At 43.7% G+C, this 21507-nt stretch overlaps 1 protein-coding gene across 6 annotated transcripts in view; it reads left to right on the top strand.

Annotated features, from left to right (window-relative positions):
• XPO6 (exportin 6) overlaps positions 1–21507 on the top strand; it is a 117049-nt gene that overhangs the window by 71988 nt on the left and 23554 nt on the right. For 4 of the 6 annotated variants that reach the window (XM_036021191.1, XM_036021188.1, XM_028506913.2 and 1 more), the window contains 5 exons: positions 6808–6916; positions 8519–8611; positions 9738–9807; positions 16946–17105; positions 20141–20233. In XM_036021191.1, the coding sequence (XP_035877084.1) occupies positions 6808–6916; positions 8519–8611; positions 9738–9807; positions 16946–17105; positions 20141–20233 (525 nt within the window). The remainder of the gene's footprint in view (positions 1–6807; positions 6917–8518; positions 8612–9737; positions 9808–16945; positions 17106–20140; positions 20234–21507) is intronic. The other 2 variants (XM_036021189.1, XM_036021190.1) reach the window with 1 other exon arrangement.

Below are 21507 nucleotides of genomic sequence, written 5' to 3'. Positions count from 1 at the left end.
TACATGGTCACAGTGATGACCCCAACCCTGATAACATTGTGGAGTGAAGTGACAGGGCCCCCGGAGAGCCTGAAGGCTTTTGGCCTTTCTGCTGATATTGACCTGTCTGCCCAGGTGTCTGTCATCTGATAATCATCTGATACCACGGTTGTCAGTGGTTCTGGCTGACCACTTTTAACACTAGGGATTTTTCTCATTGATCATTCAATTATCATAAAATGAGGCTTTCTAATTTTTCATGACTTTTTAAAGAAATACAATTATAACACTTTTATGCCTTTAAAGAATAAAAATACCCACACTCAAAACCTCCAAAGCTGGTCTGCGGTTTATGCTGTTAAGGAGGGACGGTCATCTGAAGGCCCGCTTGTCTTACCAGACAGCCCCAGCGGTCCAGGGTGGCAGACCGCCCTGGAATTGTGCATGAGGTAGTCCACGGGGCCACACAAAGAAAACAGTTGAACTATAACTGATGCATTTTATCTTTCCTCTTCTACACTATACATTTATATGAGTGTGTTCTCAAAAGGTTTTAAATGAAAGTTTTGAAAGTTGGACAGCCACTGTTCTAGGTTATAAAAGACCCTATTATATCAGAGCGCTCTGTTTTGCAGAAGCGGCCGATACTGGTAATTACCACATTCATTTTATCTAGAGCTTATAAATGTGATCAAATGTTTTTCAACTGATAAAATATGTCTGAAAGAAGTTGGGGTGCTTTTGGAATCACTTCTGGTTTGAGCCAGAATTTCAGAAGCAACCAATCTTGCAGGAAGTAGTCAAGAATGTTTTCTCAGTGTCTTAAGTGGGAAATGAAGGTGTGGTTAAGTCACAGAGGCAGCACTGAGTTCCTGTCCCTTGTGGTTTAAAGGTTTTGCATCATTCATCACAACAATGTGGTAGACATTGGTAGGCTACAAATTTAGAAGCACAAATGTGCATGGATTTATTTTTGGTTTTAAGAGCTTGGAAACTGGAGCTGTGCATGTTCCTTGCTCAGTAAGATTGCTCAAGAGCTTCTTGATCAGAGCTGGTGGGTACTCTAAGAGCAGAGGTCCCCAACCTCTGGGCCGCTGACCAGTGTGGGTCCAGGCATGTAAGGAACTGGGCTGCACAGCAGGAGGTGAGCCTGCATGTAATGCTCTAGAATCATCCCGCCTGCTCTGTGGAGTAAATCATCTCTCCTGCCCCCTCCTGGTCTGTGGAAAAGTTGCCTTCCATGCAGCTGGTCCCTGGTGCCAAAAGGTCGGGGGCTGCTGCTTTAGAGAACTTGACTCCCAGTGTTAGTGTCCGTAGCATACCCAGCTGCACAGAGTTGCGGGCCGTCCTCATTGTTCAGATTTGCCATTTTGAGATGGTGTGGAGAGACCCGAGTTTCTGTCTCCTTTTCCTCATTTGTGCTTTGTGGATGGTTGTACCTACCTGATAAGTTGTTGAGAAAATTAAATGAACCAGTGTGTGTAAAGTGCCTTTGCTGGCAGGAAGTGTTCAGTCAGTTTGTGTTGGTTTTCTTCCCCTTTCTCTCTCTCTCTTTTCTTTGTGCTTGTCAATGTGAAAGGGGCCACCGGTGTAGAAACTTATTTTTACAGGAAGATGAGGAAACCTGAAGTGAGTTAAGCAACCTAAAGTTATTGAGTCATGACTCGTGAACCTGTTGTCATGAGAACGCGGACAGGAGCTGGCCACAGAGCAGCCAGGGATTGCGGGTGACATTAGTTTGGATTGTAAACAAAAGTAGGTGAGCGTGAGAAAAATGGCTGCCCTTTTCTTCCCGAGTGGCCTTTCTGCTTTAATAAAGAGGAAGTGCCATTATGACATACGACATTTTGATACAATTAATAGATACGTGTTAATCAAGGCTCCAGTAGCTTTCTAGCTTCTGCCAAGAGAAATTCATGCTGTTGACTTCCTCAGAGAGCAAGTGACAGGGGTCTTAGTTATTTACTTCCGTATAGAGATGAAAAAGCTATCGAGGATTCTGCTTCAGTCCTTTGTAGTTATCTGACATGCGGTTTTGTCTCTTTATTGCCTCCGTGTTTATTTCTTTCTTTGTTCATTTGTTCTTTCATTCCTCATATTTACTGAGCTCCTACTATGTAGTTGCCTTAACATGTAGAATTTTATTTAACTTCAGAAGAAGTTGGGATGCTTTTGGAATTGCATCTGTGGCTTGAGCCATACACATCTGTAGGTTTATCTCTATTTTATATTATACATTTAATGCTATAAATTTCCATCAGAGCAGTGCTTTAGCTTTATCCACTAAATTTTAGCATGTTCTATTTTTTTTTCATTGTTTAGAGTATTTTTAAATTTCTCTTGAGATTTCTTCTTTGTTTAATTTCCCAATATTTAGAGATTTTCTATACATCATATTATTATTTTCTAGTTTATATTATCTGTAAGCATAGTTTGTGTGATTTCTGTTCTTTTCAATTTGTTAAGGTTTGTTTGTTTTATTAACTAGTTTTCTTGGTGATTATTCATCGTGTACTTGAAGAGTACATTCTTCTGCTGTTGTGTGAAGTGTTTTATGAAGGTCAGGGCAGGTTGGTTGATTGTATTCGGCATGTTGTCTTTATCCTGTCAGTTACCGAGAAAGGTAAATTCTCCAGGCGTAATTGTGGGTTTATCTGTCTCTTTTCAGTTCTATCAGTTTGGCTTCCTTTGAGACTATGTTAGTTGCACACACATTTAGTTTTCTTTTCCAGTGTATCTGTGGAGTGACTGGGTCTCGTTACATGAGGTTTTTTTAGTGGCTGCTCTGGTATTGCAGTGTGTATACTTAACATTGCACACGTCACTTACACTGTAATGTGGAAACCTTAGCAACATACAGGTCCTTTTACGTTCTCTTTTTTATATTGAGGTTGTCATATGTTTAACATCTATGTACATTGAAAACCTCATTGGATAATTTTCAGTTTTTGCTTTCATTCATCATATTTTAAAGATCTTAACAGGAGAGAGAGAGTCTATTGTCTATTGTATTTACCCAGACATTTGCCACTTCTCTTGCTTTCCCTTCATTTTTGAATTTCCAGGTTCCTTTCTCTTATTGTCATTACCTTCTGTATTAATTAGCTTTGTCTGCCATAACAAACACTATCGACTGGTTGGCTTAAATAGCAGAAGTTTATTTTCTCACAGCTCTGGAGACTGGAATCCTAGATCAGGGTGCTGGCAGATGCGTTTTCTGGTGAGGACCCCTTCCTGGCTCTCTCTGTTCTCTCACGGCCTGTCTTCTGTGCTTGGGGGAGTGGGGGGCAGGCGTGTTCTCTCTTGCCATTCCCTCTTCATAGAAAGGCACTGGTCCTATTGGATTCAGGGCCCACCCTTAGGACTCTACTTAACTTTTACTACCTTTTTGTAAGTCTTATATTCAGATACTTTCAGAGTCTTTAAATTTTCTTTTAGCTGAATAAGACAATTTACAGATGACAGATTTTATCTGTCCTCTAGTCTGAAGTGGATTTTCTTTCCTAGCAAAATTCTGAGGTCACACTTTGGTTTAGGAGTTCAACATAATTCAGTTCAAAACACCTTCCATCTGAAGAACCTCATGGAGGATGGTTATAATACCTGCTTTAAAAGTCGAACATGGATGTGATTGTGAGGTTGGCATTTTCTGATTGCTTTTTCCTTGATAAATGGTCAGTGTCGCCTCATTCTTTGAATGTTGACTAATATTTTGGATCCTTTTACCTGTGTGCTCTACTAGCTTTAGGTATGTTTTCCATGTCCACAGTCACCTTGTGGTTAACAATGGGTGCTGAATCGACAGACATCAGAAGGGGGAGAGGTTGGATGAAAGAAACTTTCTCAGGGGCCCCACCCAATGACTTCTTTTAATAAGGCCTTGACCCTCTGCAAGTGAGGCTAGGAAATGCAGTCCTTCAGATGGCTTTAGTGCCCAGCGCTCCTTCCCTTCCTAAGGAGGGAGGGAAGGGAGGAGTGGGCAGTGGGTAGACAGCCGGAGCCTGCCACAACTGTGTAGGCCCCCACCTTGTACCAAACCCTTCAGGAGACGAGTTGCCTGAGTGAGCTTTGGCCTGGTTCCAAGAAGGCCTCAATTTTCTAAGTGATTTTTTTTTTCCAGCCTAAGTTGCGGTTAGTGACTCTGGTTGCTAAGGATTCCAGGTCTAATTTAGGGTTACCCTCTGCTTACAAAGTCTTTAAATTCTGTTTTAGCTTAACAAGGCGGTTTACAGATGACAGATTTTTATCTGTCCTATGGTCTGAAGTGGATTTTTTTTCCTAGCAAAATTGTGAAAATGTTTTGGTTTGTCATAAGAAATTATAGTGTGAAATTTGTATACCTTTAGGAATTTATGTCCTGAGCAAATGGCAAATGTAAGCTCCAGGCTTGAGTGTTTGATCTTACTTTTCTCTGAAGTATATTGAACTGGGATTTTGATTTTCTTGGCAATTTTTCCCACAGATGTTGCCTATTTTATTAGTGATTTTCTCTGTCAGTATCCCTTCCAGGGCCGTGCTGAGTTGCCAGTGTAATCTAGGTTGTTAAGTCATTTATAAGCACTGAGGGGGCAGATTGTTACGGGGAAGGCTGGGTCTCGTTTCTGCCCCTAGTGAGTGAGCTCCTGTGCCCACCGAGCTCTGCAGTGTGTCAGTTCAGGAGGATTTTTAAGTGGTCTTTAGACTCTCTCTCTGCAGAGTCTCATCACATGAGTTGTGTAACTTTTTTTTTTAAGATTTTATTTATTTTCAGAGAGAAGGGAAGGGAGGGAGAAAGAGAGGGACAGAAACATTGATGTGGGAGAGAAACACTGATAGGTTGCCTCATGCCTACCGGGGACTGGACCCGCAACCTAGGAGTGTGCCCTGACCAGGAATTGAACTAGTGACCTTTTGCTTTGTGGTGGACTCCCAACCAACTGAGCCACACCAGTTGGGACAAGTTGTATAACTCTTAGACTAAATGGGCTATATTTGATCTTGGCACTGGTGAACTTCTGGCTTTGGTTATATTGTTGCCCTACTACTGACCTAGATACACTGGATGGTTTATTAGGCTCCTGTCTGGAAAACAGAAACTACACTTAATTATTTTAAGAATTCAGTCTAGGAAGTCAAGTAAATGATTTTAGAGGGCTGGAAAAGCAAAAGGGGAACACTGAGATTCCAGATGACAACTACAGGTCTAGGGCTACAAAGGAAAGAGGTTGGGATTATTAAAAACGAGAGCATCAGAGGGCTGGACCCCAGGCAGCTAAACTCACGTCTCTGCGGAGAGAAGCACCCCGCTGCCACAGAAGCTCCAGCAGGGGCTGCGTGCAACCGGGACTCAGTCCTCTGAGGAGAGGGAATAACCTGGCTGCCGCTGGCATGTCTGGGAGTGCGTGGTGAGGCTGGTTCTGGGAGAGTGCAAGCCGGAACCTGGAGCCAGTTATTACTGCCAGGTGACCGTTGTTGGGGTGACACTGCTGGGACAAGCAGCCCATAGGGAGGATGCAGTCCCCTCCACTGCCTTCCTGTCTCCCTGCTGCAACCCTGTCGACAGAGCCTAAAAGGGCCAAGGACAGATGTGCTTTGCATAGTGTCAGCTCCAGCGTCACACAGCACGGAGAGGAAATTGGCACTGAGAGCTGAATAAGCAGCACGGACGGTTTGCTCTGTGAGTGGGAGCAATCCCTGAACTTATCTGAGAGACATTTCAGGACAGGCAAGCGTTTAGGCAACAGGATTTGTTCTTGCAAATTAGCGGTTTGTTGGCCCTTGTGTTAGCAGCTGTTGCGTGTAAGTTTTTGTCTTCTGAGTTAAGTTCTTATCACATGTGAGCAATATCCAAGCCTTGGGCTTCAAGTGTTTCTGTGAGAAATTAATCTTAGACATAGATCAAAGTGCCAGGGTTTCCCCAGGCTTTTTTACATTTCTTCATTTAGGGTGTAAGTGTTCTTAAAACTGACTAAAGAGTAGCTTTGGGGGAGTGGGTTCAGCAGGCTCAAAGCCCATTGGTGGTCTGTGTATAGAGAAAATGGGGTGTTGAGTTAGGGAGCCCTGGGTTCAAATCAGCTAGCAGTGAGCTGCAGTTCTCTCATCAGAAAAAATACCATTAATACCATTTACCTCTCGTAGTTGTTAAAAAATCATTGGATTAATCCATATTTAATACATGTACCTGTAATTCCCCGGCAACCACTGAGAAATAACCCAAAAATATATGGTAAAAGAAATGCCAAGATATTTAAAATGGCACACTAGATAACTACTTAACACAAAATGAAGAAATTGAGGAAAAGATATAGAGAAAATAAATAGCAAAATGGCAGAAGTCGTTCCTTATCAGTGATTACATTAAATATAAAGGATTAACTTCTAGTTAAAGACCAGAAATCAACAGAATGGATTAAAAGCCAGTGGTCCAACTGTCGTCTACAAGAGACTCACTTCAGTTTAAAAGACACAGATAGGTTGAAATTAGAGGAATAGAAAAAGATATTCTATGCAAACAATAACCAAAAGAGGTCTGGGTTAGTTATGCTAATATCAGACAAAATTACTTAAAGGCAAAAATTGCTACAGAGACAAGGAAGGACATTATGTAATGATACAGGGGTCAGTCCATCAAGAATGTGCCAGAACGCAGTTAAATGAAGGCATATCCACGCTGCTGTTCTGCTCCCACACACACACTTGCCCACCTGTAAACCAAGTTCAGTTTCGGTGCTCCTTTTGTATGGTAATTCAGTACGTGACGCGATTCCTTTCATAGTGCAGGAAGCCTTTTTGAAATCCTGGGCTAAAGGTTTGCTTTCACCTGATGTTGAATTTCTCCCTGCCACGTAGGTACGAAGATGCCCTAGTCCTCTTGCTCACGGAGGTGTTGAATCGAATCCAGTTCAGATACAACCAGGCCCAGCTGGAGGAGTTAGATGACGAGACTCTGGATGACGATGTAAGCAGCGCCCCCTAACGGGCCTTCAGTCCCGGCCACGATGCACTGTGCGTCAGGGTGGGCGCGTGGGACCTGTCAGCCCTCTGCTCTGGAGACTATTTTTAAGCCAGCATAGTCTTAATGGTTTGAGTTGTTCATTTGAAATTTATATCGTCCCAGTCTCCTTGGATTTATTAACTGTAAACAAAGTTTTACAGGCGTTTTTACCAATATGGACTAGAGATGTAAGTACATGCATACAGTGAAAAGTGGTTTAACAAGAACTGTGTGTCCCTCTGTCTGGCACCCATACCTCCACTTCCCACTCTGGGCAACAAGTAAAAGTTGGATGCTAGTGGAAGTACTTAAAGCGATACTAAAATGATAAAGCTAGAATGAAAGGAAATTTCCTTTGTACACTTTATAAACTGATACATTTTAAAATAAATTTTGAATTTATTGATGCTGATGTGCCCACATTGATGAGGAAAATGCCTGTAAGGACACAGCTCCAGTGTTCTCTTTTACTGTTTCTTTAAATTGACTTTAGAGAGAGAGAGGAAGGGAGAAAGAAACATTATTTTGTTGTTTCACGTATTTTTGCATTCACTGATGGTTTCTCGGGTGTGCCCTGACCTGGGATCAAGCCCGCAACCTGGGTGTATCAGGATGACGCTTTAACCAACTGAGCTACCCAGCCAGGGCCCCAGTGTTGTTTTTTCTTAACCACCACGTAGTTCAAAATTTTCAAGTCACTGATGTGGCTTAAGAATATGCCACAGTGCCTGTGGCATAATCAAGACATTGAGGGTAACCATGTTTGGGTCAGAAAGAACCCTGTACTTGGAACTAGGTGGCCTGGATTTGAATCTCTGCGGCCTTGGGCATGAAGGAGATAGAGGGCTGGGCACTGAATTTCTCTGAGCCTTAGTTTTCTCATCTCCCAAAACGAGGATGGTGTGTCTGTGTTGATAGTTACATGAGGGTAATACATGGGGAAGGACTGGCTACATGCCTGGTACCTGCTAACTGCTTGGTAAACTTCAGGGTCACTTCTTGTTAGCTGTGTGATTTAGGCCAGCCCTTCTTATATTTTAACGTGGATAAGAATTCACTAACACAGGTGTTAAACAGATTGGACTTAGGAGGTTTGGATGGGAGCCACAGCATTTGCATTTCCAACAAGTCCTCAGGAGATGCCGATGCTGCCTGTCTGTAGACTGTTCTTCAAGTGGCACTGATTTGGTCAGTTACAGAACATGGCACTGGACGGTCTCGGGAGGCATGAGTGACTGGCTCTTATAGCTGCGATGATGGAAGGGGGGCTGGAGCATTTCCCAGGGGCTTTTAATTTATGTTTCTATGACTGTTGGGGGGAAAGTAGGTCAGTCTGCATGGATCATCTGCTTTCTTATGAAAAAGCTTTTAATGACATTAATCTATTGGATGTAAAAATATATATTTAGCTTGGCCTTTTTAAAGTTCCAATTAACCTGGTTCCCTCATTTGCCATTTCTTCAAACTGGTATGTCAAAGAGTGGACTTGAGGCTGAGAACAGACTGGCAGGGAGAATGATGAGACTGCCTGTTTGGAGAACTGACCCTTCTGTGTTTTCCCTGCAGCAGCAGACAGAGTGGCAGCGGTACTTACGCCAGAGCCTGGAGGTAGTGGCCAAAGTGATGGAGCTCCTTCCCACACACGCCTTCTCAACACTGGTAACTCACCATTTGGAGGGGGATGAAGAGCCTGGTGATTTCCCTGCCCACATAGTATGAGTAGCAAGGCTTTTTTGCTCTCTGGTATTATAAAATATGTATATATATTCTAAACAGAATTATTACTGTAACTGGCCCTCAAATGGATCAAATGTTAATATTTTTCCAAAATATTTTAGATCTAAGTTTTGGAAGCCCCGTTTTTCTTTCCTGAACTCTTGTATGAAATAGAACTTTACTAATGCCTTCATCAGTAGCTCAAAAGTGGCCAGGCCAAATAGAAGATTTATTTATATGAATTACATTGCTGAAAAGCTAGCCATTGTAAAGCTCACTCTTAGCGAATTGCTGGCACTCTGCCTGTGTTTACATGCTGTAATCTTTAGTCATAGGACTGATTTCATTGACTAAGTGGTACTTGTGTTTTGAGGAGATTTCATTAAGCATATCTCTTCTTCAAAGGCAAGGTAATTTATTGGGGTCAGCTTTGCATTGCACAGCCCAGCTGTATCTTGTGTTCTCTTACGGAGTGTGCCACTTCATCATTTACTGTTCTCAGGGAATCTGTCCTGTTAAAGTTTTGTCTTTATCTTAATGGGGAATTACCAGGTTAGAAAAAAAAGATACAGCCCTGGTTATGAGCATCCTGCCTGCTAAGTAAGTAAGGGAGAGCGAGTTCCAAATGGTTTGGCCTGTCTTTTCACTTCGCCGTACACTGTAACGAAGGCACACCTGTGTTTGTCTTGGGGCTAGGGTTTGCCTTGGATTTGAAAGGAGATAGCCTGTTTCAGAACTCTAAAAGGATCAGATCATTTTGGGGCTTGATGTCCTCTTCTAGGAACATAATAGTCATACCAAGCATCTATTGCTTTGTTTAAAAAAAAGTATCAAACTGATGTTATTTTCTTTTTTAGTCCAAATATTGATTGGTGGTTTCAGTTGTAGAAATTGTTGGGGGTGGGGACACTGAAGGAAGCCATCTTTTCTTAGTGGCACATAAAGGTTCCCAGAGAAAAGTTTTTATCTCTCACTCCCCCCATGGGTACTTATACTGTTCTAATGATAAAATGCTGTTAAAACTTACATTTATGGTTTTTTTTTTAAATCATTGTTTCTTTGTTTTCAGTTCCCAGTTCTTCAGGACAATTTAGACGTTTATCTGGGGTTACAGCAGTTTATAGTTACTTCGGGGTCAGGTAAACTGGTTTTTATTTTCTAATTTAACCAATGTTAAAAAATGGACTAATATTTCATTACTGCGTTCTTTGCTGTCAGAACATGGTTTTTCCACTGCCACTTCCCTGGTGCTCTGTCTCCCCCCACGTGTAAACAGGAAGGGATCATGTGTAGGAGCGGGGGAGGGGAAAGATGAGGCTGACAGTGTATTCCAGAGAGGTGTTTCAGTGGGGAGGGAGGGGGGGTAATTTGGAACAAAAGGTAGAGCTTTTTAAAAACCCTAGCAATAAAGATTCCTTTATGTCCTTTATTTAGTTAGTTAGTTAATTGGTTCACGTGTTTTATTAACCCAAATACAATGATTTATCTTTTGGTTTGTTGAGGCAACAGGTCAGACAGCATTTGCCATGGTACTGTCTGGCAAAGTGGCCATACAATCTCCGGCACCACAGTCATCTGAAGGGCACTCCCGACGAAGGCGACCGGTTTTGCCGTTCGCATCCACTCTGTAGTGTTTCAGCACAGCCAGCTTAGCCTTTCACTGAGGCTTACACTTTACTTGTGCTCACACCACTCTGGCGAGTGGGTTGAGACTTCCTCCTTTCTTAGCGCCACCACGAAGTCTCAATGCGAAGTGATGCGTGGGCTCCTTTGGAATGTTGCAGTAGACACAGCGCGCCCGTCTGTGTGTGGCTGGCCAGCGGAGATCAGTCTTAGCTGGTCGGGGAACTCCTTCCTTATCCCGGGTCTTGGCCTTTACATTTTTCTATTGTATCTGAGGGTTCAACCTTGAACTCCTAAGGTTGCAAATGCAAACGGTCTTTCCCATAAGGCAGGGCTGTTAAACTCATTTTCACCGGGGGCCACATCAGCCTTGTGGTTGCCTTCAAAGGGCCGAATAAAATTTTAACTCGTAATAGTTAAGGAGTAGCTACATTTATAGAGTCCTAAAATTACATTTGGCCCTTTGAAGGCAACCTCAAGGCTGACGTGCCCCTGGTGAAAATGAGTTTGACACTCTTGCCATAAGGGTTGTCACAAAAATCTGCATGTTGGCAGCAATTTCACCACAGATGGTAGATCAGAAAGGAAGTTTATGTCCTTTAAACCATCAAATGTGTTAGGAAAAAACAACCTTGGACTTTGCTGTGATGTGCTCGTTCTTCTCTGGTTTTTAGAATCCAGTGGGACATAAGAGCAACCCCAAGCAAGCCGAGGCAAGGTGGGGCGTGCGATAGCTAGTCAGCAACACCTTTCCTGTTGTGAGTGGCCTGAGGGCGCCTCTGGTCAAAGCCAGTTGGAAAGGCTCTGGGCTGCCATCTACAGGTTTCACCTGCTGGGGGTTTAGGGTTAGCTTTCTTTTTTGTTACTGTATTAATAGTAATAATAATAACCTCCATTTGTGAAACTCTCATTACATACCAGGCATTATATTACTTGCTTGTTACCTTATTTAATTCTTTCATGCCCTGTGAGGTGTAAAGCACTAATATTAGTAACGCCTGTTTTACAAAGAAGGAAGTTGATGTTCAGAGATGTTAATTTACGGAAAGTCACATAGCTTGTTAGTGCTACTCCCTGGATAGTATAATGGGGAATTGTGAAAAGTTGAATTAACTAAAATCTGGCATTCATTGTATCAGCTAAAAACAGCAGACACTTAATACCGTACTTGCAAATATACCTGTGCCCCCCACTCTCCCATCTTCTATAGACATTTTACAGGGTTTTCCTTACAGGAGTTGTGCCTGGCCCCAGCCTGTGGCCCCTCTGTTGTGTAACTGCTGTGTCGGCCTGGCACAGAGCTGCCCAAGGTGCAGCCCAGCTTCTGGATAAACTTGTTATTCATGGCAGAGCTTCCCTGGGAAGCTCTTTATGAGACTGCCCTTCTCGGTGGCTGTGACGGCTTGTTTCCATGGCTATTTTAGCTTCTAAATAATTCACTGGGCCCCAGGAGGTTGATGGGACTTGGCACGTTCCAAGTATAGGCCCTGCTTTTGTAGATAGGATGAGGGCAGCTTATACAGAACTTTGAAAAAGACCACTTTTCAAAGCAAACATGCCTGTAAAGTATGCTGTTAATATTAATGAAAATCATTTGACTGTATACATATGCTACAGATTTTTCCACAGTCCATTTTCTGGGAAAAACTGTGCCCTGGTGGTCTCTCCTAGAATGTATTCAGTGCCCTAAAGACAGTATTCTTGAGGGCACTGGATAAATGATCTTAAAAAGAAACTGGAACATGTATTCCCTCGCACTCAAAAATTGATCCCTGGGTTTCCTTTTTAGTGTTACAGCTGACTTTACATTACATTGGGTTTGTCTCCTGGTGAAAACCTGCAGTGATTCTTAAGTTGTTTTTCTGAGACACAGCTGATGACTTAGAGCTTCTTATCCAGTGATAATGTGATCTATTTTTCTCTAAGTAAAATATCATATACCTGCTCTCATTGAAGTCCATTTACTGGCAAATTTCACAGTGCATTTGGCTCTTCTAGGTCATTTATAAATTTCATCCCCAGCCCGATCCATAGTGCATAATCCAATGACAAAACCTCTTAGGCCGGAGAAATACTTAATGTATTGTCTTAAAATGAGCTCTTTTATCCATGACGAAGCATTCCCCATTCCTAGGCAGCTCAAAAGCCAAGTTTCCAATGCAAGGCTATTAAAAAGTGGAACTCTGAGTACATTCTGTCTCTGGTTCCCATGGACATTCACCCTCTCAAGTAATGTCCATGCTGTGTTAGTCAGCCTTACTGCCTCATAACAGAAACCATGTTATCCTTTCTTTGAGGAGTATGGCCTACTTCTGTTATTCACATTTCTCTAGCCAGCCTTTAATTCTGGGGGTCTCCTCTGGAGTGTGTGGATGAGAGTCTCACACATACTCTGCTACTGGTCTTCCTGCTTCCACTCCCTTAGTAAGATCCACGGCAGAGTGCAGTGCTGCCACGTGCCAGTTGCTATGTGCTCTCTCACCCCCCGAGGTGCCTCATGTTCACTGTGTCTTTCCCACCAGGTGTGTTTTGAGAAATCCTCTCATTGGGGATTGTGCTTCTGGTACTGCATTTGTGTGCTTACATGGCCCTAGAGTATCCCTTTTGTTTGTAGGTGGTCATGCCATTGCTCACTGAGCTCTTCCTTTGTTGGGGCAGTGGTTCTGCGCTAAGTAACTTAATGAAGTTTTCTGTTTAGCCATGTAGACTTTCCTGCCTAAGAGAGTGCTTCATCTACAGTATGTATGATTTTTGGAGTTCTTTGTTCTGCTGGGGACCATTTGTGACTTGTTCTCTTAGGGCAGGATACTGCAAGTGCTGATTTTCATAGCTTTGCCTCCTCAAAAAGAGAAGACGGAATTACATTAACGTTAATACGTTTTTATCCAAGGCAGTGATTTCCAGGGAGCTGTTCTTTGGATGTGGCTTAGAGCGCATCTGGGTAACTTCAGGAGGGCTTGGTTTGTGGCTGTGATGTTTTCTCTCTCTCAGATCTATGTGTAGCAGTGTTCTCTTCTAAAGATTCCACTTTGCAGGTGTTCTGTGCTATTGGGGAGAAATCTAACCTTAGCCAAATAGAAGAAAATGCGGGTGAATCTGAATAGCTTTTTGCAGTGGGAGCTCTAGCCTCCCTTCTCGAGCTGAGGTGGTGCCTTGTGCAGTTCGGTGGCGGCGGTGGTGGTAGTATGGGGTTTCTAGGCGAGGGGGGCAGCTGGGGGGCACTTGGGTTAGTGGTGCTTAATGCCTGTGTTTGTCTGCCATGCAGGCAGAGCAGGAAGGAACCAGCTGCAGTTTTGATTAATATACACCTTAGATGGCACATATGTGTTAAGTTGAATTATATGGAATTGCAGTTTTGTTAGGTCAGAAATGGTCCAATACCAGCAATTTCATATGGTTCAAATGAATAGTTTAATAAAACACACACACAGCAATTCTGGGGTGTTTTTCTTTGTAGGTGCTGCTCTCTTTTGGACAGATTAAGGCAGCTTTGAAGGGGAATGTCCAGGATGGCAAGGATTCTCAGAAGGAGGGTAACATGGGTGATAGTGGAAGGGACACCCAGGGATGTATTTCAGTCAGGAGACTTGCAGGGATGGTACCCCTGTCTTCACATCTGTCCAAGGTTGCCATGTGTCATCAGGCTTAGGCTTGTTGTGTATCCTGCCCTTTGGGAGAGGGACAAGGGGTAATAAGGAGGAATTTATAGGGAGACAAATTTCCCATGTTGTTGACCAAGCTGTTCAGAGATGGAAGGCTCCCTCAAAGAGGCACTGGGCTCTCTGGCCGGTGTCCAGGAAGAAGCTGAAGGGCAGGGGGGGAGGGCATGCGTCAGGTGCATTTGTGTGGACGCAGTGGCAGAGGGGCAGGCCTGGGCAGGACAACTTTTAAGCTGCCTAATGACTGTTAGGGACTGGACTCAAATGGGAACTTGATTTAGGATACTGTTTTGGTTTTTAAAAGGGAAACAGAATGTTTCCCTCCATGCTTAAAATATTTAAAAACCTAGTTCTTAGGTATACCTAAGGGTACCTAGTTCTAGGTGTTAAGCACCACGAATAAGTTGAAACCTAGTGATCAGGGTAGGGCTGCGTGGAAGATGAAGATGGGCACACACATGAGTGTGAGGGGCTACAGATGCTAATTCCAAACCCGCCCACGTGGCTCTTTGAAAGTCGAGCTGGCTTCATGTCTTTGGGCCCGTACCACTACATCCAGTCTCCCAGGGTTTATTTCCTGCAGAGCTCTAAGGCTTGGCTGGCATGCAGAGGAACAAGGGGTTTTAGAAATTTACCCTGGGAGTTGGTTACCTAGTTGTAACCCTGAAAATCTGAACATTGAGAAGGTGCATAATTGTGCTCTTTTTGTCAACCTGGAGATGAGGAGAAAGGCAGTGTTCCCTTTCGTGTGACCCAGCGTGACCAGAGGTATTTCTCGGTTCGGTGTGTTCTGTGGGCTCATTGGGCTGGCAGCCTGGGGTGGTCCTTCTCGTGCTCTGACTGTGGGATCTGGCTCACTCTTCTGGACACCCATTCTGGTGGCCTCACGGGGCTGCCTGTGGGCTGACGGTCCTGTCTTCTGCACTGAGGCACATGTGGAGTGTAGGAGGGAGGATCGAGCAATTGGGGGGTAGTCAGAGCTGTCCTTTGTCACTGGCTCTCTCCTTGTGAGGTCCTTCCTTGAGCTGCCCCTTCCTTTTGTTCTTCTGCTCCTTGGGATGTGACCCACTGTAGCAACGCCTGGCCAAAGTGTCCCCCTTTCCAGTCTTCTGTCATCCCTTGGAGGCTGTCAAAGGCTCTGTTCCCAGACTTGTCACTTGGAAGTCGGTATAGGATCTGAGGTATCAAACTCGCTGCTTTATCCACCACTTTTTTCATAGGTGTTCAGCCTTGCTGGCTTTCTCCCTTTAGATACTACTTAATCCATATTCACCTTTTAATACTAAAGTGAACATTTCCCAAGGGCAATGTGAGGGAATTAAGCTCCTGAGATTCCTCCTTCTGCTCTATCTAGTTTTCTCTCTGTTCTGTTGTATTAAATTCATTTATACATTTATACATTTGTGGTCACTTGTGTTTCATCAGACACTGTATGGGTGTGTGGCCCCTCACCATGAAGGACTTGATAGTCAGTGAGGAGACCTGTAAATCATTAGTTTATGTCCGTCTATGCACGAGGTGCCCTGGAGGAATGCAGGAAGGGGCTCTCAGTCTGGAAAAGGGCAGGAAGGTCTCCCAGAAGACATAATGCTTATGTGGGTCTGCAGGGTATGTAAGGGTGTGCAAGACAGGGGCTGCAGTGGGAAGAGGATGAAATGGGCAGTCCAGGCAGAGATACCAAGGTGTCTGGGCGACTGTCAGTGGGTCCAGATGATAAAACGAATGGTAGGAGGAGGTGCGGTCAGGAGAGACCTGGAGTTGGAGTTGGGAGTTCACGCCCTCCCCCTTCAGCTGGAGAGAGCCCCAGGAGGGTTGATGCCTTATCTTAGAAGAGTTGTGTGCTTTGATCAGGGTTCTAGGAAGATGTTTGTGGAGTGTCCCAGGAGGAGGATTGGTGATAACCGCTTTGAGGTTCTTGCCTCCTAACAAAGTAAAAACCTATAGTGGCAGTGGAGGGAGCAGGCTTGAAAAGTGTCTGAGGAGTCGTGGGATTGCAGGCGACTGTGGGCAGTGATCTGAGTGTTACTGCCCCTCCTGCTGGGTAAGGGAGGGCTGTGTCAGACTTAAGAGCCCTTTCCTCCAGCTTACGGACCCTTGTGGGTAGAGGGGCCCAGGGGGCAAAAGAGGTTGCTGAATTGAGGATGTTTTTTTCCTTCATCTTTGCATCCTCCTTGCTTAGCCTGAAGAAATTATGTTGAAAAGTAAGAGTTTCAGGCCTTAGAAAATCAATAGCTCTTTGTTTTCCACATTACTGTCAACTTTAAAAATGGTTTATATAGTTTACAAGGTTTTTAAAATGCATTCTTATTCCTTGTAATAGTCAGATAGTAGCTTTTTTTTCTTTCTTCATTTTGAAGATGGGGAAACTGAGACTTAGAGGGGCTCGCTGAGGCACAGAGCTAGCAAGTGGCAGGGAATCTGTGTCTTCTGAATCCTGGTCCCATGCTCTGTTTCATGTTGTGCTCCTACAATCATTCTGGGTTTCAGTGCTGAGTGCACCCTGTTCTTGGGGCAGGGACGCATCCTACCTTTCAGCCCATGGAGATGTCATTCTGTGGCAGGGCCATGTGCCGAAGGCAAGCTGGTTTGGGGTTGATTGCACTGAGCTTAGGACACCAGCTCTGCTCTGGAAATATGACCCATATTGGGCAAGTCACTGGACCTGCCTGGGGATGTATGTAAAATTGGTGGCGTCATTCCTTCCCGGGGTCAGGAGGAATCAGATAGATGCTTGGTCCATGATAGCACTCTCCAGGCTGTCTGTCCCTCTTGCTCTGCTGTCCATCTCTCCCTCTGGCTCCAGAGTACGTGTGGGTATGGTGTTAGGTGGAGACTGTGCCCACTTTCCCTGCTCGATCCGGGGAAGCAGCCTGTGGGTTGCTATGTTTCAAGGATTAGTTTTGCTAAATGTAGATTGCCTGGATGAGCTGTTATTTATCGTCGTAACCAAAGTGTGCTCTTCCTGTGAAAAACTGTCTGAGGTGTTTTGTTCCAGGACACAGGTTGAACATCACAGCAGAGAATGACTGCCGGCGATTGCACTGTTCCCTGAGAGACTTGAGCTCCCTGCTGCAGGCCGTGGGCCGGTTGGCTGAGTACTTTATTGGAGACGTGTTTGCCGCGCGGTTCAGCGATGCACTCACAGTCGTGGAGAGGTAGGCTGGCACTTACAGCATGAAGCCATTCCCTCTTCAGAGCTCAGTTGTACCTGGTGTCAGGGGCAGCATATGGCTAGCTAGCTTCTGCGCTAGCGCTAGGTAAACCAAGGCTCTGCGCATATATGGTGAATGTGGAGCGCTTACTTGACCTCTCTGAACTTCAAATTCCTCATCTGTAAAATGGAGTAGACAGTATTTTTAGGTTTATTGGGAAAATTGAACGAGATAAGGCACTTAGCACCAGGCCTAGCATGTAGCAGACAATGAATATAGTTTTTCATTTCATTGAAGATCTTGTAATAGGTATAAAGACAGGATTTGCCTCAGAAGAAACCAGGTGAGGTAATCTTCATGTCTTTCCTCATAGGATAAAGAGGCGTTAGAACGCCCTAGTAATTAACAAAAGGCAGGCAGGAGACACTGTCCAAGTAGGCTGCCAGCTCTCAGAAGTGGAATTTTCCTCAGTCATGTTACAGTAGGACTGTTTTTTCTAGTCCTGTTAGGGTCCTAAGGAGTTAAACCGGGGCAGCCTCCAAGCCTGACCTGAGAGGTGGGTCCCAACCTTTTTACCACCACGCTCCTTCCTTTACTCTCTTTAGGTCCTCATCTGTGTTTGTTGAGAACCATTTTATATTACCTGGTCCTCCCCACCTCCCCACTGACAAACCCCTACACTTAAAAAGTCCTACCCTTAAAATGTATGTGATAGGTGGCTCTGGTTTTTTCACTGTCACTGGTGAGTGGATTAGATCAAAGCTGGGTAGGGGTGGGTCCAGCCCAAAGTCAAGACACCTGAGGCTTTACTGGCCTGGTAGCCACATCATCGGAAACGCCCTGAGCGGGAAATTGAGCCCCATGCCATGTTACTTGCATACCAGATTTTAACTGTTACTCTCACCTTAAAAGCAGAGATAACTAAGAATTTCAAATAAATCTTTAAAAGCTAGATTAATAGTAATAATAAAAGCAGCATACAGTAGGAAATTTTCAGAAGTGGTTTTTCACATTTTATTTCTTTCTGTACTTTGAGGGACAGATGTCACTTTATCTGTGAGTGAAGTGTGACCCAGAGAGGGTGGGTGACTTGCTTCAGGTCGTGCAGTTCATGAGAGGGAGGAGCACATGGACTTGAACCAGTTTCCTGAGTCAAAAACCATCCTCTTTCTACACCACAGAGCTGCTACTTCCAGAATCCTCTTTCCTCTTCTTGCATCAGGCCCATTTCCAGCGATGGTTAGCATAGATAGAACATGTCTTACTGTCTGAAATCCGTATTTTTAAAATTTATACTTGAGCAATAATACACACACACACACACACACACACCAGTCATCTCAACTTCGTAGTGAGATGATTAGTCATAGATCCTGAATGGTATTTTAGCAGTCCTCTCATACATTTTTCTGCACTGATTAGGTTTGTAGGCTCAGTACTAAAGATACTCAAGCTATTTTTTTCTTTAATTTAAAATGAAGTGTGAGAGGAGGCTCTTTGTTATGCCTACATGATCTTAATAGCCAGTGTGATTATTAGCAGTGTTTCAACTTGTAGTTTACAGAAAACAAACCTAATAATAAAACTGCTGAACATAGAAATATTAAGACACATTTAGAAGTCCATTTTCAGTGATGAACATCATTAACGTTGTATGATGTAAAAACAGAATGTAAAGTCAAATACTACATGATTCTACCTGTATGAGACATTTAGAGCAGTAAAACCCCTAGAGATGGAAAAAGAACGATGGTAGCCCAGGGCTGCGGGCAGGGAGTGTGGAGAGTGAATATTTAGTGGGTAGAGTTTCAGTTTGGGAAGACTAAAAAAGTTCTGGAGATGGACCCTGGTGATGACTGTGCAGTGTAAATGTGTAGAATGCCCTCGAACTGCACCTGCTGTGTGAGTGTAAAGAAGGAAGGACAGAATTAGGTACCAGGTTTGCATTGGTGTGTTGCTTACTGACAGCAACTGCTGTGATTCCCAGTGATCCCCCCCTTTGCCCCCTTCCTGGAACTGCATTTGGCAACCATTGGCTCTTTTACCCTCATTTTCTTGACTGACTGGAAATGCCCTTTTCTGTCTGCTCCCCAGCCCTAAATTTGTGACTCAAACTTAGGGTTTTCTAATAAAGTCCTGTTTTTCTTCACATCAGAGAGGAACATTTTTCAGAGTATGGTCCACATGCATTAGGGCCTCAGGTGCTTTTCAGAGAACTGCATAGTTGGTCTGTGGTGTAGCACCAGGGAGTGTGCATCTGTAACAGGTTCCCCGGCAGGTTCTTAGGCTCAGTGAAGTTTGAGACCCTCGGCACCACTGTGTTGGGGGAGAAAAGCACATGCTGTCTTCCCCAGCATCCGTCTCAGTTTTCTTACAGAGGAGGCACAGAGGGAACTTAGGTGGGTCTCCAGTTTTCCCCCTTGACTCATAAAGGAGTGTCCGGCTCCAGTGAAAGAGGCATTCTCCATTTCCCAGTAGAGTGTGCTGTTGCTCACTGTGTTTAATGCTCGGTTGTGTACAGTGAGCCCTTGGGGAACAGTGGGTTCAGTGGTTTGCTCCTGAAATAATTGTGCTTGAAATTAAAGATACCTCAGTTTAATTCTAGATATTTTTGCCCCCTTCACCTCAGTGTTTAATCATGAACATTTTCAGAGAAGTTGAAAAATTATACAGGTAATACATATAAAGCCATTATTCTACAGTGCTGTATTTTCTTTGAAACATTTACTTTTTTCTCCCTAATTTTATTGAAGAACATGTAGCAAAAATTTTCATTGTAATAATTTTTACTGTTTATAGCATATTATAGTATATTCTCTATGTTGGATATTTATATTTTCAAAACTTTTTGTTACTATATGTAATGGTTTAATTAGTATCTTTGTATATAAATCTTTATACAACATGTCAGATCATGTCTTTGGGATAAGACTGAAGGTTTGGTCTCTGTTCTTGGGACCTTTGTTGGTACCTTGTCTATTTTGTCTGTCTTTAGTCCATAACTGAATGTTTTTTCTTACCTGCTTCTTTGCCAACAGGTTAGTCAAGGTCACTCTGTATGGATCTCAGATAAAATTGTACAACATTGAAACTGCTGTGCCATCAGTGTTGAAACCTGATCTCATTGATGTGTAAGTATAGAGTTACATGTTTGTGTGTTCTCAAGAAAGACCTGTCCTCCAACTCCAAATAACTTTATAGATAAAAAGGCACAGTAGTGGCTGCCATGAAGAGTAAAACTCCCGCCACCAAATGTAGAAAAAGAGGAAGATTGTTTGACTGTATACACAGGGGCAGGGTGGCTGGAGTGGGTGGAACTCACCAGGCCGACAGGAGCTGAGAGGGTGTGTGGGTAGGTATTTCAGGAGAAAAGAACAGCAGGAGCCAAGACAGAGTTGCAGAGTCGCTCAGTCGGGAAGGTGGTGCCCAGTTCGCATGGAGGAAGGTGAGGCCGATAGGTGTGCTGGGACTTAAGGGGAAACACTTTCAGTGCCGTGAATCTTGTCCTGTGGGACAGAGGCTGAAACTCTAGTGAATAGAAGAACTCCATGGGGAACACATGCCCCCAGCGGTTCTGATGATAGAGGATGGTGTGAGGCTGTGGTATTGCATGTTAAACAGGAGCCTCAGGTGATTTTTGAAGCAGGACATCCAGCGATCACACTTAGAGAAACTTTTTAGACAGTGGGAAGCCATTAGGAAAGTGACACATAGAAGTGATAGAGCAGCGATTTTCAGCCTTTTCAATCGCATGGCACACATAAACTAATTACTAAAATTTTGCTGATCACATTCGGCAGCTGCTGTTATGTTGGTTGTCATTTTTTTAGTTTGACAGTCTAGGGAAGAGAGATCAGTGCCTCTGACTAAATAGTCAGGTACTGCATGTTTTAAAGATTCTTACAGCACACCAGTTGAAAATCACTGGGATAGAGGAATGGGGATCAGAGATGGGACCATAACCTAGAGATCACCCTGCCTAGGAGGCATACTCTAGACTAGAGCAGGGGCTGGCAAATGATGTCCTGTGCTAAATCCGGCCCACTGCCAGCTTTTGTAAATAAAGTTTTATTGGAACATAGCCATGCCCATTCATTTACTTTTTGTCTGTGGCTGTTTTAGCACTACAGTGGCAGAGCTAAATAGTTGTGACAGGGTATATTATCTGCAAAGCCTAAAATATTTATATTGGTTTTTACGGAAAACAGTTGCTGGCCCCTGTTCTAGAGCAATCTTGAGCTGTAAATTAGATAAATGATAGAGACTGTTTTCGACTACGATAGTTTACATTTTACAAATATTGCTTCCCTTTTTGAGAATTCAAAGAAAGCCGTGAAGCTTCTCCTGAGAAAAATGCTAATTTGCTCATAAACACAATACCTTACCTACAATTTCGGGAAGTTGT

Source organism: Phyllostomus discolor, chromosome 3 (assembly GCF_004126475.2).
Source record: "Phyllostomus discolor isolate MPI-MPIP mPhyDis1 chromosome 3, mPhyDis1.pri.v3, whole genome shotgun sequence".
NCBI classification, from domain to species: domain Eukaryota; kingdom Metazoa; phylum Chordata; class Mammalia; order Chiroptera; family Phyllostomidae; genus Phyllostomus; species Phyllostomus discolor.
The sequence above is the reverse complement of the archived record's forward strand: the minus strand, read 5'-3'. Positions and strand labels throughout refer to the sequence as shown.